General features: G+C 41.5%; 2 protein-coding genes across 3 annotated transcripts; both read left to right on the forward strand.

Moving 5' to 3' along the window:
• The first annotated feature begins 927 nt into the window (after positions 1-927).
• On the forward strand, positions 928-5,385 carry LOC106649340 (ankyrin-2-like). Its single transcript, XM_023462229.1, has 2 exons — positions 928-4,333; positions 4,507-5,385. The coding sequence occupies exons 1-2, from the start codon at positions 970-972 to the stop codon at positions 5,127-5,129; spliced, it is 3,987 nt and encodes a 1,328-aa protein (XP_023317997.1). The 5' UTR covers positions 928-969; the 3' UTR covers positions 5,130-5,385.
• A 4,796-nt stretch (positions 5,386-10,181) lies between these two features.
• Positions 10,182-18,438, forward strand: LOC106649374 (innexin inx1). 2 transcript variants are annotated; one of them, XM_014366743.2, is made up of 6 exons: positions 10,182-10,483; positions 12,632-13,371; positions 14,784-14,891; positions 15,918-16,073; positions 17,566-18,025; positions 18,107-18,438. In XM_014366743.2, the coding sequence occupies exons 2-6, from the start codon at positions 13,120-13,122 to the stop codon at positions 18,220-18,222; spliced, it is 1,092 nt and encodes a 363-aa protein (XP_014222229.1). In that variant the 5' UTR covers positions 10,182-10,483; positions 12,632-13,119; the 3' UTR covers positions 18,223-18,438. The 2 variants fall into 2 exon arrangements, with proteins under 2 accessions (XP_014222229.1, XP_023318008.1); XM_023462240.1 differs by having other exon boundaries at positions 12,635-13,371.
• The last annotated feature ends 969 nt before the right edge of the window (positions 18,439-19,407 follow it).

The following is a 19,407-nucleotide window of genomic DNA, read 5'->3' on the forward strand; positions in this document are numbered from 1 at the left end:
ATGGTTCTGGTAAAAAAATGTGAAAAAATTTTTTTTGAATTTATAAAATTCGACGTCCAATAGGAATGGCCTTAACTTATATTAGACTTATGCTCTGAATTTTTCCACAGTGAACATGTACTTCAACAATGACATAATTAAAAAGCCATCATGCAATTTTATTACTACATCAGGCTAGTGGTTATATGGGCGCCTAAAAATATCAAAATTGCATGTATAAATCAGAGAACCATGCCTCGCACGTGCTCTGCATGAACTTTGTGAAATACACAATAAAACAACTATATGAAAGTAAATATAAAAGAAGTACACCTTGGTCAATTCATTGAGATTCACTTCTAACTAAAAATATTAACAGTAACAGTATTCAACCTAAATTAACTGGCTGTTATTCAATCACTCACCTCTCGCGCGCGTACGATAATTTAAACCTTCGCTGCTAAATGGCGAGTAGTTTCGCCTCCATAAATCTGCAAATGGGAAAGTCAAAATGACTGTATAAGTCACAGCATGGTTGTGATGGAAATTGGATCATTTTTTTTTATTTCAAAAGATTTAGACCAGTTTTCAACTGCTTTACATACCATAATTTAAGCCTTCGCCGCAAGATGGCGAGTAGCTTGGCATCTGTAAATATGCAAACATTATCGTGTTTTTATTTGAGCTTTTTAAGCTCTCCCTTCTTTACTGCTTTTTTTTATTTTTAACGTTTCATCTCACATCCAGTTATTCATAGTTTGATATTTGAATACAGGCGATACGATCACCATCTATATTTCAGTAATGTCAGTACCGATGATGTAAATGTAAGGAAACTCTTGAAATCAACAAATTATACACAAAGTCAGTAGAGGGGATGACAGACGGCAGTTTATTCAATTTGACGACTAAGTAACAGTCGTATTGAAAGCGACTCGGAGCTATTAATTCGTTAAAGTGTAACTGTTCAAAGGCCGAAGTGAAAATACAATGCCGCATTCTGTAACTTTAGCGTGGAAACCCCTACAGGATGCCGCTTTATCAGGGAATTTAACTCTACTGGAATCGTTATTGAAAGGGGGTAATCCCGATGCGGTTGACGAATTAGGCAGAACAGCTCTGAATTCCATATGTTTGCGTACCAAGTTGATGAAGATCGACTTGAAAATGATTCAACTTCTTATCCAGTATGGAGCCGACGTAAATACAGGAGATGAAGACGGTAACAGTCCGATGATGAATCTGTTTGGTAAAGAATCTAATGATATGCGAGTACGCATTGAGGCATTGAAAATACTTTTGAAAAACGGAGCTGACGTCACACGTGCCAACCACATGGGTAGAACTATATTCAAAAAAATTATTCTTTGCGATCCAACAAATCCAGACACTGCAGTGGCACTTGAACTGCTTTTGAAAAACGGCGCTGATCCAAACACGATAGTTGTTAATGAATTTGACGAGACGGTTCTTCATTTTATATGTAATCTACCCAAGTTTACAAGAGTCCAATTGAAAATGATTCAAATTCTTTTAAAATATAAAGCCGACGTTAATATCAAAGATCAAGATGGTTACACACCTATTATGGGCTCATTTCGTAGAACAGAAGATTATAATTCACGCTTGAAAGTTTTCAAGTTACTACTGGAAAATGGAGCCGACGTCACTCTTGTCAATAATGAGGGGGATACAGTACTACATAATATCTATTTTTATAGTGTAAAGAATCAAAATTTTATAGCAATAGTTGAACTCTTGTTAAAAAGTGGAGTAGGCGTAAATATTCAAAATGAATATGGTTATACAGCGCTTCATATAGTAGTTAATTACTGCAGAGATATGAGGAGAATCGAGCTGCTTTTGAAAAATGGTGACGATCCAAATATCGTTCATAACAATGGCGGTACACCTCTGCATACCATATGTTGTCGAACTGAATTGACGGAGGTTCACTTGGAAATCATTCAACTTCTTATCCAGTATGAAGCCGAAGTTAATATCCAAGATAAAAACGGTCGCAGTTCTATTATAAATTTGTTTCGAGATACAAAAAATTACAAATTACGCTTTGAAATTTTCAAGATATTACTGAAAAACGGAGCCGATGTCACACTTGTCGATCACGGGGGTCATACAATATTACACAATATTTTTTTTCACAATACAGAGGAAAATACGATCGTTGTAGAAGTTATTGAGTTGTTGTTAAACATTGGAATTGACGTAAATATTGAAAATAATGACGGCGAAACTGCATTTTATGTAGCGGTTACGCATTGTAAGAATATAAAAGCGATCGAGCTGCTTTTGAAAAATGGCGTCGATCCAAATAGGGTTGATATCAACAAGGGCTGGACAGCTCTACATTCCATATGTTCTCCACATCAGTTGACGAGGTTCCACTTGAAACTGATTCAACTTATTATCCAGTATAAAGCCAACGTCAATATTCGAGATAAAGACGGTTGCACTCCTATAATGAACTTATTTCGTAATGCAGAAAATTACAAATTACGCTTGGAAGTTTGCAAGTTATTACTGGAAAACGGAGCCGACGTCACTCTTGTCAATAATGAGGGGGATACAGTTCTGCACCTTCTCTTCAAAAACAATGCAGAGGAAAATCCAATTATTTTAGAAGCAGTCAAACTATTCTTAGAACGTGGAGTTGATGTAAATAGCCGAAATAATGACGGTTATTCTGCACTTCAACTAGCAGTTAGATTCTGTAGAGACATAAGAGTGATCGAGCTGCTTTTGAAACATGGCGTCGATCCAAATATCGTTGATATCAACTGTGGCTGGACAGCTCTGCATTTCATATGTCATCAACATAAGTTGACGAGGTTCCACTTAATAATGATTCAACTTCTTATCCAGTATAAGACCGACGTTAATATCCAAAATAAAGACGGTTGCACTCCTATAATGAACTTATTTAGTTATGCAGAAGATTACAAATTACGCTTGAAAGTTTGCAAGTTATTACTGGAAAATGGAGCCGATGTCACTCTTATTAATAATGAGGGTAATACAGTATTGCACCTCATCTTCAAAAACAATGCAGAGAAAAATCCAATTATTTTTGAAGCAGTTGAATTGTTGTTAAAAAGTGGAGTTGACGTAAATAAACAAAATGAAAAAGGTTATTCTGCACTTCATCTAGCGGCTGACCACTGTGAACATGTGAAAATAATTGATCTGCTTTTGAAAAATGGCGCCGACCCAAACGCGCTTGATAAAAATGGCTTAACAGCTCTGAGCTATATTTGTACAAAACCAAACTCGGCAGATCGTGACGTGACATGTACTAAGTTGAAAGAGGTCCATTTGAAAATGATTAAACTTCTCATCCAATACAAAGCCGATCCTTATGTAAAAAACCATCAAAATAGTAGTCCAATAATGTACCTTTTTGAAGGAGATTTTTGTATTGGTGATGAATTGAGTCTACGCATGAAAATTTTTAAATTACTAGTGGAAAGCGGAGCCGATTTCAGCAATTTCGACGTATTCAGCAAATCAATGTTGTTGCACCGAATTCTTCGTTGCGATCATTGGGGGTATTTGTCAGAGCAGCTAGTAAAGGGACTTGAATTTCTGTTAAAAAATGGGGTGGACATAAATATGAAAGATAATAACGGTGAAACTGCACTACATCAAGCGGTTCGCTGTACACAAACCAAACATGTGGCATTTCTATTAAAAAATGGAGCTGATCCAAATATAACTGATGTCATCGGCAACATACCCTTGAATTATACTTTCGAAAATTTCCATAGATTTTTAAGTGACCATCTACTCAGTGAACAATATTTAAAGAAACATTTGGAATTACTGAAACTCAATGTTGAACACAATGCAGACCCTTCCCACGTCGGTGGTGATGGCAAAACCGTGTTGCATTCACTGATGGATGAAATACGCTCATTAACTTTAGACTCCGAAGAAGCAGCCGATTGGAAAGCGGTCTCAAAATATGTGCCACAATATGTTGAAATACTGTTAAAACATGGATTAGATGTGAATGTCAAAGATGGAGATGGATGTACTGCTCTCAACGAGGCGGTGTCATACTGCAATTACGACGTAGCAAAAATTCTAGTGAAACATGGAGCTGACGTTAATACTGTCAAATTCGAAGGTGGATTTTTGGAATGGGAATGGATGGGATACTTAAGCCTACTGAACTTCCTGGCAATTATCAAACTATGGCAGAGCAAAGGTTTCCAAATCAATAACCATCAGTATTTAACGGCATTTAAATTTTTGACGTTTCATCAAGATTTTGAAATACACTCTGGGATACTTGATCTCCTTTCTAACTGGATCCGGCAGATTTATGAATTAGGTGAGAAAACAAAAATCATTCATCGCTTTGGTTGCAACATCCATTGATGAGTCTTTAATAGATTTCTTATAAATACAAAACTTAAACAGGCGACCTCCGGTTGCTTTCAAAAATGTTGTTCTGATATGAATAAAAATCAACATATTGTTTTAATGTTAATTATTTTCATTTAGGTTCTGGGTCTTTGGTTAGAAAATCCATTGAAATGCTTATTCGCTATGATAGTTTAACTTGTACCAATTTCGATAGTGCCGAGATAAAAAAAACATTATATACAGAGATTAATCTATATCTATACTTAATAGAATATGGAAATATGTACATGGATATTAAAACGCACAACTATTTACGGAACAAGTTAAATTCACTTGTTTCCGAAAATCCAGAAATTGACGAACACGATAGAGAATTTAGAGACAGAGAATGCCAATTCATTCGAAAAGAAGTTGACTTAGCTAAAAAGATGATCATTAGTAATAATATTTCATATCTGGATCTTTGCACTTCTAGTCCTGATAAAACGTATCGTTTATTGACAAAGTGTGATTATGAATCAGCAATAAGCTCAGCAGCGTTCAGGAAAAATTTTGATGGTACTGGAAAAATCGGAGGTATTATTCGTGGATACATTACTAAAGCTTTAGTAAGGAGATTCATAAGACAATCGACAACTGACTCTATCAAACTATTGTTTCATGGTATTTTACCCGATTTATGTTGTGATAAAATCATCAAATTTTTGGACGTTATAGACTTAGTATCTGTATATGAAGCAGTTATGAATTGTGAATCTTAAATTCGGTACACATTTTTATGTAATTGTTGTACGTAAGTTGTGTTAAACGAGTAAAATAAAAATATCCGAATAGTTCAACATTTTACTATGCAAAATCGATCTTACGTATAGACGACAAGTCATAATTTAAATTGACATAGACTATTTCAAATAAATTATATTTTTATTTTAGATCGAGGTTTTTACATTTTTTAATCGTCTTTTTATAATCCATTAGTTGCGATCCTGCATTAAAATATCGTCGCTTGAAAAATATATTGAAAATAAATCAACAAAAAAAGACCAAGGCATCTTTTACTTCGTGCGATTGTACAAAAATAAATCATAGTACACGTGATATTAAATGATAAGCGATGTACATTTCCAGACTTTTTGAAGTTCTCATAATAATTATAGCAAAATTTTATAATGTTTCACACCAACACTCATGACTTCCAAACTTTGAACTTTGACTTATTTACCTTATTTGCTTTATTTACCTAGAGTCGTACCTTCACGAAAAATTTAAATGTATTAAAAATAACGCATTATCAATTATTTTCATTTTTAATCTCAAAAAGAAATAACTCTAGGAAAATTTAATATGAGTTTTTCAAGGACTTTTTTGAATGATAAAAATGGCTTATCCGAATACTAATGATGAACCTCCAGAAAATGACGCTAAAACATGGACAACAATTACAACCACGTGCAACGAGATCTGCGACTTATTTTTCTTCAAGAATTTATCTCGATGTTTGATTTATATTATACGCACGTGCATTCGTTTCAACGCCCGGTGATCGATATGACTTTACAAATGTATACAAAGAATATATATAGATAATATTTTGATAAACAGGAAACTCTTGTTTATCTCTCTCTTTTTTTCTTCCCTGCCGGCACAATTAGCGGATGGTTTAACTTTTCTGATGAAATTTCTAAGGAATGCTGGCTTAGATCGGCCTGCGTACGGTACACACACATATGCGCTTGGAAGAAGAAAAAGTAGAAAAAAAGTTTCGGGAACACGGACGATGGTCGCTTTATCGATCCATAACTCACGTATATATATCTATCGGGCAATTAAAGAAGTAAAGGATCATCATCACAGCTGCAGAGAGAGAGAGAGGAGCGGCTGTGTAGTATAGATATATACGTGCGGCCAGAGGTCGATTAGTTCTCTCTCGTGCGGGAGACGCGCATATGTATACAAGGCCTACATGTATGTGTAGCAGCGTCGATCAATCCCGTAATAACAGCAATTCGGAGCAGTGCTGCAGGAGGTGGCATGTATAATATATATAGCTTATAGTCGACTCGAAGGCCCGTACATCGGATCTCGTGCGAGTAAAAATTTCTATCAAACTTCTCGCCCGCGCGCGTATGGCATTCTTGGCTCTGCGCGTGCTATATATTATATAGACAAGCACGCACTTGCACACGCGCGGGCGAGAAGTGCGCGGGGTTATTCATGGTCAATATGTATATTATACAGAGGCAACAGCAACCCTTTTATGATACGCGCGACGACGACACGCGATACTATTGTATGCTTCTACGCTTCGCTTATACACGAGGCGCAGCTTTCGCTACATATATTAGACAAAAAAATATATCTGTATAGGCACAAGCGCTTAGGAAAAGGACACTTGGCTTTGACATAGGAATATGTACACGAACGAGGGGTCTGTGGAAGCTCTCGAGCTGCTGCTGCTGTTGCTACGACCGGATGCACGTGTGCGCGACGAGAAGTAAGCTACCCACACCTGGGGAACCGGTACAAGTGCGCGCCACCCGCGCCGACATCCATACACTCGTGTATGATATGCAGATACAGCCTGGCTTATATGGGCGTCCTCGAGGGCTCGAGAGAGAGAGACCTTGAGGGAGGGAGAGAAAGAAACGAGTAACGGTTCCGAGCCGACCTTATATTATTATATACTGTATATATGAGGATGATCGAGAAGAGAAAAGAAAGAAGCGAGAGAGTATAGTGCGAGTCGAGCGATTCAAGGGCGCCTATATTGTTTCATCATATGGTTCAAAAAGAAACAATATAGCTACGTAGCGCCTCTGCTTGGGTCTATTTTATTTTATCAATCGTTAATTATAACACATTCCCACGTGAATTTCGTGACACCTTTCGTAAACATAATTCACATCGTAATTGTAACACATATTTATAAAGGAACATACGTATTGTTTACGAATTAAAGCTTTGACATTATAAGCTTCTCGAAGCGTCGCGTCTATTCGACAACGAGACGATCGGACTCAATTCTCGAGTATATTATTCGAGATGATTTATACATACGGCGATCTCTCTCAGCTCTCGGCTCGCAGTCATCGTTTCTTTTATTTTTCTTTTGTGTTGTTGTTGTTGTTGTTGTTGTTGTTTTCGAACTATGAATGAAGAGAAGGTGCGCGAGCGGGGGCATATCGTCGAAAATTGAAACTAACTACTTATGTATACCATTATATGCCTTCTCTCCCGCATCGATGCTTTAATAAATCGCGTAAGGCAGGACAAGTCTCAGCGCCGAGACAACTGCACTATAATTTTTATATCATTAATTTGCATCGTCCACGCGCTGCGCAGTCGCATATGATATATTTTTTCACGATAATAAATATTATAATGAATTTTATAAGAAACAGAGAGAATAACAGGAATGCGGTGGCGGATGCGACGCGCTGGTATTAGAGCTATGCGCCGAGGAAAAAAACTTTCGAATCCGTATGCGATTGGCGCGACGTAGCAGCAGCCACAGCGGCGTAAATACCCATAATATGGGCAGGCAGGCTTTTTTTATAATATACATGTGCACACGCGCAGTCGAAAGTCAGAAACGCTCAGGCTTTTGAAAATGTGTCCGAGTGTGTAAATTATAATATACAACGAATACGTGCCGTACAGCATGCGACTCGCAACTGAGAGGCATATAGCAAGGAAAGAAAAGAGTCGCGAATCGAAAGCTTAATATACAACAGCAGCAGTGCCACATGCATATTCCACGTTGAATGTATCGTACGAATGTTATTGCTCTTTGCTCTCGCGTGTTGTATGTGTTTGGGTGCAGTTTGAGAGAGGATATATGCTGCTGCTGAGTCCGCGTACACTGCACCCGCGACGAGACTCGAGAGAGCGGAGATTTCAATGCGCTTGATAATAATATGCAATAGCGCGCAATATAAAAGCAGCGGCAGCAGCGGCGAGCAGCAATCCTATATGCACGAGAACCATCGGGTAAAGCCCACGAGGCTCGAGAAGCTGAGCTATATGAAAATAGGGACGAATTCGCGTGCCGATGTCGCAGGATTGCGCCCGCCGATGCAAAACGTTCTATTTGGGTCTTTGCGATTTTACGCGCGCAGACCTGTACTTACGCGAGAGCGCGTCTAATTACTAATTTTACGCCGCATTACGTATGACTTTTCTTTGTTTTTTTCTTTATTTTTCCATCCTCTTTTTTGTCATCGCACGCGAGAAAGTAGGTGCAGGATGATCGCGCGAGGTCGCCACCACAGCATTCAGCAATATCATTATCGTTGCGCGGTGGTCGCGCGCGCGCGATAAGCGAGAAAGAGAGTCGTGTGCCATTATACGGAATCGAGAGAGCGACAGAGAAAAAAAGTGCGCGCAATCGACGGATATACTGCTGCATTTTTACGCATGAATGGCTGAAGCTTATTTTATGTGTGCATGTGAGTATGTGTTTCGCAGTTCTCTTAAAGAAGCCTTTAAAGAAAAGTTGATGCAATATTAGCTACGTATACAACTACTGACTTTACCCGCCGATGCCGAGTCCTCTCATTCTCTCTGCGCTGCGGCTTCTATACGGACGTTTTATACAGTATAGAATACGTTTGCGCGACGTTGCGAGATTATTTACTTACATTACTCACCGATCTGATGCTGCCGCAGTCGATCGAGCTCGAGAGATATTCATGCCGGCCGGCTTTTTTATTTTTATACATATATAGTTCGACGAATCAAGGATCAGAGCTCGGATAAACTCGATAACTCCAGATAAGCGCTATACGATTTTTCGAGCTTTATTAGCAAAGAATACGGCTTTAAGGATGATGTAAGTACGATAAAAAGCTCGACTTTTGCCGGTATCGCGGTGGCTTTTAATCCGCCCGTCCTGTACCTATAATAAATTGGACCAAAGCCAACGACGGGCTAAAGCCAAAGCTGACGGGATTTCGCGGGGGTGTTTCATCATCATCGGGCAAAGATCAGTCCAAGCTCCAGTAGGGTGGTCGTTTCAAAATTTTCTTTTAGTAGATTGGAAATTGCATTTGCACTAGGCTCCGGACAGCACAAGAAGGCCCTATTAAAGTAGCATACCACGTGCGTACGTGTGTGTGTGTTTTTCCTCGTGCTGCAGCCCCCACGTAGAGATGCCCTTTGCAGGCAGCACTATAGACATCGCATGTGCATATAGAGATTCAAAAACGTGCGCTGCTGCAGAGTTTCTAGCTGGCTGCTATCGTGCTGCACAAACGCACACACGTATACAAAGCTCCGTGCATGCAGTGTGTACGTGTATGTGCATCGGGTAATGGACTAATGGACGGATGGCTGCTGCTGCCCCACCATAAACCCCCCCAGCCAGACCACGCTATATACATATAGCTGTGTATGTACAGCACAAGCGCCGCAAGTGTTTCGCCGTGCAGCGCAAGCCAGGCTCTCGATGAGCAGCAGCAGCCTGACGCTCGTGTGCCGCCGTCGTGTTCTGCACTTTTCTCTCTCTCTCTCTCGCCTGCTTCTGCCTTCTCGCACACGCACACACCGCAGGACGACGACTGACGCGCACACACACTCACACAGACTTCGATGCCTGCGTTCGAGCGTATGTAAGAGAGAGAGACGCAGTCAGCAGCAGCGCGAACGCACCAAAGACTGCTGCTGCGTGTACGTGTGTACGTGTGTAACAGTGTGTATAGTAGTACCCCTATATGGCTGAGCAGCCGTGTATGTACGTCTCTCTCTCTCTACTACTATACGTCGCTGCTACCACGGTCGTGCTGCGGCTCGGGCAGTATCGCCGAGCTGTGCGGCCTAGCCGGGCCATGAAAGAGAGCTCAGAGCTGCGCCGTTGCTTCTGACGCCGCCGCCGCCGCTACAACACAACCGCCTTCGCGTTATAAGTTACATGCGTTCGCTGCAGTGCACAATTCGATCGAATATACAGTGCGCGAGTGCGAGAGTTACATATGAGTGTGTGACAGTGCTACGACAACAATTAATAATAATATAACGCAAGAAGTTAAATATTGCAAATTGATACAAAAGTGTCGATAGTTCGTAGGGGCTTGACAGCGATTCTCGACCTCTCTCTGCCCGTTGCACACCTTCATATGTAAGTTTACACGTTATGAACTAGTGTTGTTGTTGTCGTTGTCGGTCGTCGTCACTACTATTATATGTGCAACTATGTGCAGCCCACTGTCCCTGCCACCGCCTCTATAACTATAATACGACTCCCAACTGATTTACACTCACATCTATGATGATCGAGCGTCGAAACATTTTGTCGCTGATTTGACAACCAATAAAGCATGCGTGTGCGCGCTTCGGACACGCGATCCTATCTTCCTCTCTCTCTCTTTGTTTTTCTGTATATCTATAGGTTTTGAAAACAGTCGGTCCGTCGTGTCACGTGCTGCTGCGGCGTCTTTAGCGGTCGTCCTTTCGGTTACATCTTCTCTATACATATACACGTTTGTAACTGTACCTTCGATATATATTATATTATGTGTGACGTGAACTTTCGACACTGCATGGCGGTATATTATGCGCGCGTGTATGTGCGTGTGCGCAGCTGCTGTATCCCGTGTATCCGTGAGCCGGTGTTCAATACAGAGACAGAGCGGCACATACACACAACGGGCGAAATGTCAATTCGCGATTGTTATAATTCGGATCCCTCGCGACTGCTCATCGGTGTACAATCTCCCTCTTGACACAACGACGACGACTTTTTGAGGCCTCGACGCCCGCTCGAGAGAGACGAGCATTTTCCCCCCGCGTGCCGAGTGAGGTTAGATTGTCCTGCAGGATAAGAGCACTTTATCGCGTGCGCGCGCGCGCGGGGGGCGGGACCCCCTTGCTCGCTCTTACCTTCAAGTTTCAAGTCGTGTCGACGTTCGAGAGAGAGCACGAAAAATCGAGCGCAACTTTTTTTTTGTATTATTATTTTTTTATTACGGCATCATCGGGCTTATCTTGAAAATCTTATACACAGCCATCTTCGGCTTTTTACACCGAAAAAACGGTCGATTTTACGATGCATATTACTCGTTGCATCTCTCGGTGCAGCATCGGCTGCACTTCTTCCTCGCTCTATCTGTACGTACAAGAAAGAGAGAGAGAGAGAGAATCGAGTTTGGAGAATAAGAAAAAAAAAGGAAGGATAATGAGGCACTGTGCGCAGTGCGCACGCCAGGCAGAAGAGAGCAATTGCAGCAGCAGCAGCACAGCAGTGCAAAGGGAAGAGAGAAGGCGCGCACACACAGATTTATACGTGTATTTTCTATATATAGGAAGGATATAATACCTACACACAGGTAGTAGTAGTAGTAGGCAGCAACACGCGGCACCGTGTACAGGATAGGGCCTCGTCTTTGTTTTTTTTTATTTTGTTTTCATCCTTGCCCTCGGAGTTCCACGAAAGGATCTCGCGCTCGCTCGCAATTTCCAATTATATTTTATTTCTCAAACTACTTACCCTATTGCCCAGGCGCGCGAGCGAGCGCCCCGGCTTTCTACTACTACTACTACTTCTGCTCGTGCGGCTCGGATGCGGTGGCGGATATCCGACGACGACTGTAACTTCTTGATCCTATACATATATATCCTACTGTATGTATGCAGCTGTGCTAAAGGGGGCACCCAGTGCTTTTTTTTGTTTCGCTCAAAAACTTGCGCTTCCCTTGCTACACTGCACGCTGATGCAACAAGTTTTTCGAATGTCATAAGGCAAGAGAGAGTAGTAAGAGTTTTGGACGAAATCTTCTTAATATCATCGATACACTTATCTATATCTATAATGGCATACTAAATGCGCTATTATATCGATATCTCGGTGAGATCGCTGCCACGAAACTCCGTGACTCGGCGTATCTCTCTATATTTAATGTCTCTGCTGCAGCAGTATATATGTGTGTGTGTGGGCGTATTTATCTCAATGACCCACGCAGCTGGACGACGGTTCGTCTTGCTCTCTGCCTATATATACGTTACGTTGTCACGTGGATGTAGTAAGTCGCTGATTCGGCTTGTTTCTCACGTTGCTGGCACAGGTATTATATTTATTTCGTTTTGTTTCCTTTGCGCGGGGTCATCGGCATCGAGTGCATCGATTATTAACCAATCGTTCGTTGAATCGATTTATTTCTCTCTCTACTCGTTTTTTATATTGTTGAATTATTGCGCGAATGCAGTAGATTTTTCTTATACATTTAAATTCAATTGAAAATAACGGTATATGCATCTTGGTCTGTTTCAGCAGCAGCAGCAGCAGGAGTGGTAGTGTGTATACAAGCCAGAGCCTTCTCGAAAGGGCAGCAACAATTACTCGCTCTTGGTGGAATATCAAAAAGAGAAAGGACCCTCTCTGGTCCCGCGGAGAGGAGCAGAGGAGCTGCTGCTACCTTTTCTCTCGGCTGCACATTCGCTTGCACACACGTAGTGTATAGAGATTGCAACTATACGCGGATTCTTCGTTTTGTTTTTTTTCTATAATAATTTATTGTACAGTGTTAGTGTATGTTGCATTCATTTTGACGAATGAGACTCATCGTAAGTTCGCGAGATTCATTGCCGACTTTACATGCGTCTCGGTACGAGAACAAGAAGAAGAAGAAGTAGAAGCAGAAGAACAGAAAGTCTGCTGCGCGTTGTGTGCCGTACTGTGCCACGAGATCTTTAATATACAGTCTCGAGCTTAGCGAGACTCTGAAGAAAGAATAATATAAACGCAAATCAGCCGCCAAGATGCTGAAGCTATTCGGAGGACTGAAGGAATACCTGAAGACGGCCGACGTCAGCACGGACTCGATGGTCTTCAGGCTGCACAATCACTTCACCTCGGTGCTGCTGATGTGCTGCTCGGTCGTCATCACCGCCACCCAGTTCGTCGGCAATCCGATCTCGTGCATCGTGCCGTCGGCCCTGCCCAGCCAGCCGATCAACACCTACTGCTGGATCACCTCGACTTTCACCATGCCGGACGCCTTCAATCGTCAGGTAAGATTATAATTGTTCCGTTGTCGTTGCGGTTTTTTTACGCCACATTGCGCGCGACGCGATATTTTGTGCCTACGAAACGTGACTTTTTAAATGGGTATATACGGCTTAAAACTTGGAAATTTTTACGATCGCTCGAGAGAGCTCGATTTTCCTATAATATCGTTACATTAGACGTGTAGCGCCGAGTCGAGAGGCCTTCTCGTCGACGCACAGGCGACAATGCCTTGCTATATAATATTGCCTCTCTGTGTGCTCTTTTTTTTTTTTTAATGATCAAGGCATTCTTCGCTGTCTGTCTGTGTGTTTTTTTTTGCTGCTGCTGCTGCTCTTATAACACGCATCATCATAAATAATGCAGAGCTCGCCCTCGCCGCCGCCGATCTGTATGTGTACAAGAGAAGAGTTTACATAAAGCCTCGATAATTTCGCGCCGCGTCCGATGGTAATTATAGTAAAGCTCTTCGGCGCTGCGGCTAGCTGGATATTATTATACGGATATAGAGGCTAATTACTATACGTCATTCGTTGTCGTCTTAGCTGCTCTTGAAAATCCAGAGAGAAAAAAGATGAAGAAGAAAAAAGTCTTAAAGTGTCATTAGTTGCTGCTGCCGGACACCGAGCGTGTGTGTGTGTGTGTACGAGAGAGTGAAACATCGTCGTATATATTTCTCTCTCCGAGGCACCCGTAAAATATATTTTATGTCTCTCCGTGTGCTATATGCTATAATAGTGTGGCTGAGAGAAAAATGAAAAAATGAAGAAAAAAAGCGCTGATGTACACGAGAATGAGCTTAGTTATGCACACACGACGGTATATTATATACGTACGCGACACCGAATCTCGCCCACGCGACGACTGAATTTTTCAATTTTTTTTTTTTCATTTTGCGCGAGTCATTTTGACCGTAAGCTGCTGCTGCTGCTGCTGCTGCTGCTGCTGCTGCCGGTCGTCGGGGCGAGAGGGTACAACGACACTATGTACGCGAGACATTGGCTTGTACACAGGAGTGAAAGGGCCCCGGCCACTGGCCTCGATTCGTGTGTCTGTGCCACGCGCGATACGTATACCTTCCGCGGGTATTTTATATCATTATTATATTATTATCGTAGCAGTAACTTCGAGAGAAGCCGCCGATCTCGTTACGGTATACGCAACGAAAAAAATCAATTTTGAATCGTTGGGCCGGCCCCCATGCCACGCGTGCATAACGGGATTCGCATTCATGACAATTATAAAAAAAAAGTGCAAAAAAAAGAAAGAAACAGATATCTTGCAAGCACAGCACGCGCGCGTATATATATAAAACAGCTGTGGCCGAGGGCGCAGGAATTTTTACGCAATCAATCGAACATCAATTGTTCTATATCTTATATGATGATTCTTTATTTATCGATTTTTCAATTTACAGGTCGGAGTGGAGGTGGCCCACCCGGGTATAGCCAACGACTTCGGCGAAGTCGAGGCCAGGAAGTACTACACTTACTACCAATGGGTCTGCTTCGTGCTCTTTTTCCAAGTAAGTTTTTTTATTTTATTTTATACCAACCCTTCCTTCTTTTTCTTTCTTTTTTTCCTTACTTTCTCGTCTCTCTCTCTTTTCGGGGCGGCTTAAATCTTTTTCTTTTTCTTTTTCGTTCCGCTGATTATCGGTCGTGCGCGCGGAGCGCATCAGCGCCACCGGGCACGTGCGCAACTCCTTACTCCTTTTCTTTTTTTTCCAAGAGAAAGATAGAGAGACAGAGCGTATCGCGCGTACGCGTGTCAAAGTGTCAAATTTACCTTCGCGTAGTTCTTTCTTCTCTCTCGCGCTACTCTTTTTTTTCTCTCTCTCTCTCTCAACGCCATAATACACGTATAAAAGCTAAAAAAAGCTTAAAAAAAAAAAAAAAAAATGGAAAAAAAGTGACGCGACTCGGCGAAATTCTAGCAAAGGCGCACTTACACACATACATACATGGTGTGCTGACGTCGGCGTATTTTAATAATGCTGAATCGCGCTGAAATGGGGCTTTTCAATGTGTAATTTTTCGGGATATGTGTGTATTAGACCACGAGGCAAGGGTTAAAAAAAACGAAAAAGAGAAAGAAGAAACGCCTTGGTTCCCCCCTGAGGAACACACACGAACTTCGCGATAAAACACGAAGGCTCTTCTCTCGATCGAGGATATCAGACGTGTCTGTTTGTATGTGTGTGTCCGTGTGTATATGGTCCGATCGGCCAATGGCAATGTGATGTAACGTAATGCACACACAAACACACACATCACACACACAGACGAGCTTTTATCGTATCATCCGCTTTTGCGAGTGCTTCCTTCTCTCTCTCTTATACTCCTCTCTCGGTCAATTCTCTAATTACACTCGGTATCTCGCACGCAGGCAGACACACATATAATAGATCGAGTGTCATTGAACGTGACACGACGCGCTGTGCTGTGCGATCGACGTACGATCACCCACCCACACACACACACACACGTTTTTTAAACGAAAAAAATGAATAAATAAATAAATAAATGTATAATGTAATTTTTTTTAACAGGCGATGTGCTGCTACCTGCCGCACTGGCTCTGGAGCATCTGGGAGGGCGGCCTGATCCAGCGTCTGGTTCTCGGACTGAGCCGTACCCTCGAGCACGAGGACTCGCTCAACAAGAAGAAGGCCGTGGTCATGGATTATCTCATCACTCACATCAGAGTAAGTGAATTATATAGCATTATTATCATTGTTCATGCGATGCTATTGCCAATTGATTTTCGATTCTCTCCGCGTACTGGTACATGCATGCGTTCTAAAGAGTGAGCATACAAGTTTACAAATATAGTCGAAAGCCGACTCTTTCTCTCTCTCTCTAGTTGCAGTTATAGAGGAAAGCCTTACACGGCCAAGTTTTAAAAGCATTACGCACTCGCGCGCCAAGTATAGTAAAAAAGAAAAAAAAATATGTGCATGTGTGTATGATTAACCTCGGGCTTTCTTTCTTTCTCTTCTCTCTTCTCTCTTACACACTTGTCTCTCTTTTTGCACCCTTGTTGCGTGCGCTAGCTGCCACTGGAAAAAACCAGAGAGAAAGAAAAAAATAAGGAATAGGCTTCGAAAAAATATATATCGACTCGTGTCGCGGCTGAACACAAAACTCCGAGTGTATGTATACCGTTACGTAACACACGAGTATTACTGCTGCTCAGGCCAGTGCAGTGCATCGAGCGAGAGAGAGGTCAATTGCTTATCTTACACTCATGTACTCCGTACGTACGTACACCTTTCTGGCGTTCGCGCGTATAGATTTTTGAATACATTAGACTTTTTTTTTGCTAAAAGTAAAGATGAATAAATCCGCATACACGCCATGATCGTGCAGAATTCGCGCGTAACGCGTTGACCGCGTGTACACAAAGTGTCTTTTCCCACGTCCTCGCTCAATTAGCGAGTATCGAGTAAAAATTTGCAGCTCGCTATACTCGTGAGCTGTGTGTAGATCGTAGACACACGCGGAGAACAAAAACATTTGTTGCATTCGCGCGCGCATGTACACACTCTGGGAAGGAAGTCGACGTAAAAAAGAAACACACACGCAACAATGAGAAATTGTCGGAAATGTCGTCGCGTTTGCGTAATCGAAATCTTAATACACCTGTTTCCGAGATAAATAGGCGTATAATTCACACAATTTTGCTGCCGATCGATGTACTAGATTTTGGGACGACGATTCATTGTAGCGCGTCGAGGATGAGACGAGATGAGTCGTCCAATGAACTTGAATTGTGCATCGCAGTGTGTAATACTCGCCGATGCACTCGCTCGCACACACGACACAATACTACTGCCTATATATGTATGAGTCGTCGTCGGTTCCGTGAGATCACCGAGGCGTAAAAAATACAAACCTCGCGTGCTTACTACTGCTGTCACACTATTTCCGTGCACAATTTTTTTTTTAGTCGTCGTTTTGTTGCAAATTTAGTTAAGGTTTTTGGCTCTCGTAAAGATAGAATTGACAATGAATGCGCGCGCACACATACACGAGCGTCATCCGATTGGAAAGAGTGTCGTTGGCCGGTTGTGTCAATTCGGTCTAATCAGCGCCTGTGACACGACGACGACGACGACGACAATAACAGCCATTCAACCGTGTCTTCGTTTCATTGTAATTTAATGTTTTTTTCCTTTTTCTCTTTTCATCGCACAGACTCACACGTCGTACGTAATGCGTTACTTCGCCTGCGAGGCTCTCTGCCTGATCAACATCGTCCTGCAGATGTACTTCATGAATCGCTTCTTCGACGGCGAGTTCCTCACCTACGGCCTCAGAGTGCTCAATCTATCGGACGTGCCGCAGGAGGAGCGAATCGATCCGATGGTCTACATATTTCCGCGGGTCACCAAGTGCATCTTCCACAAGTACGGCGCCTCGGGCACCATACAGAAACACGACTCGCTCTGCGTACTGCCGCTCAACATCGTTAACGAGAAGACCTACATTTTTCTCTGGTTCTGGTACTTGATACTGACGGTCATGCTCGTCGGCCTGATGATCTATCGACTGGCCATTATATTCGCGCCGAGCATCCGGCCGAAAATTCTCGAGTGGTCGTCGAGGCAGATCGAGTACGAGACCTGCCAGAGCATCACGAAGAAAGTTAGCTTGGGTAAAGTCAATTTTTATTTTTTTGATCATTTATTATTGATAAAAGGAAACTTGATATTAATTGTCAATTTTTTTCTTACAGGCGACTGGTGGTTGCTGTACAATCTGTCCTCGAACATCGACTCGCTGGTGTATCGGGAACTGCTGATCGAGCTCACCAAGAAGATGAGCGAGCACATGGTGCCGCTGAATTCCTAGGATAGGCTCTTGGCTGCGGCCAGGCTGCGGGCGACCGAGAAACCCAAGCGGTAAATACGCCGAATCCGTGCGGTGTATGATAAAGTTTATTAAATATACCAATTGCGACGAATCGATTGCGACAGAAAAACAAAAAAAATGAAAGGAATTGAGAGAAAGCAATGATCGAATGAACGTGTGTGCCAAATTTTTGTAGGCAAAAAAAAAAAAAAAAAATACAAGAATATTCCAAACGCATTTTTAAGATACTGTGTTGTCCTCAGAGGATTATATAATATTCGATATATTATTATTATAGTTAAAAATAATTCGAATGAAAATTCGTGTTCTGTAATTACTCGAACTGGAAGTATAGATCTGCATGAAATATCACGCAAAGGTTGTGACTAGTTTTTTCTTTTTTATAGGAACAAAAAAATGATAAAATAAAAAAGAACTAGAGATAAGGTTAGTTATGCTTAAAGCTTAAACAAGAAATCTTGATGCGTCAAACGCTCAATAAATTTTTTTATAACGAGTAGCAAATCGAACATAGTACTATAAGTTAGCGATCGATCATTAATGTTTATATACGATTTAAATTTACAAAACGTTTTTTACTACCATTGTATTTTGAGTATTTAAATGCACACTCGAGCTTTGCCACAAATACGTAAGGTTTTTTCTAAAAAAAAATTTATATCAAGTTCAAAAAGTGAAACTTTTTCGCTCATGAGCAAAGAATGAATTAGGAAACACGTGAAAGGCAGCGCTCGCGCGTGCCTTCGCTACCGTCCTAATCATCGAGCAATATGTATTTTTTATACGATATATATTAAAAAATATATATTTTTTCGAGTTTAGCCAATGTGAAATAAAGAAAGAAAGAAAGAGAGGGAGAAAAAATGACAATCTGTATTGACAGTTGAAAAACGACGCGCGATATTGTCTAGAAAAGGACTCGGTGAGTCGTTCGAAGAAAAAAAAAGATAACATGTGTATAGAAATATATTTGATTGTACCACTGGTGGTATTTCATTGCTGTTTTAAGCGAGTCCACAATTTTCTGTATGTTTTTGTATAATACATTTTATATATTCATCATTTATTATATAAACTTTGTAATTATAGATACAAAAAAGAAACATGATACTGCTGCTGACTCCTTTGTGATTTTTATGATAGTATTTTCGATACGATATTGAA

This window comes from Trichogramma pretiosum, unplaced genomic scaffold, assembly GCF_000599845.2.
Source record: "Trichogramma pretiosum strain Unisexual culture from Peru unplaced genomic scaffold, Tpre_2.0 scaffold9, whole genome shotgun sequence".
Taxonomy (NCBI): Eukaryota; Metazoa; Arthropoda; class Insecta; order Hymenoptera; family Trichogrammatidae; genus Trichogramma; species Trichogramma pretiosum.

Bases quoted from the DNA above. Each gene is read 5' to 3' on its own strand.
- LOC106649340 (XM_023462229.1), top strand. From the start codon at position 970: ATGCCGCATTCTGTAACTTTAGCGTGGAAACCCCTACAGGATGCCGCT. The intron at 4,334-4,506 runs GTGAGAAAACAA...ATTTTCATTTAG, and splicing joins CCGGCAGATTTATGAATTAG to GTTCTGGGTCTTTGGTTAGA.
- LOC106649374 (XM_014366743.2), top strand. From the start codon at position 13,120: ATGCTGAAGCTATTCGGAGGACTGAAGGAATACCTGAAGACGGCCGAC. The intron at 16,074-17,565 runs GTAAGTGAATTA...TTCATCGCACAG, and splicing joins ATCTCATCACTCACATCAGA to ACTCACACGTCGTACGTAAT. The intron at 18,026-18,106 runs GTAAAGTCAATT...TTTTTCTTACAG, and splicing joins CACGAAGAAAGTTAGCTTGG to GCGACTGGTGGTTGCTGTAC.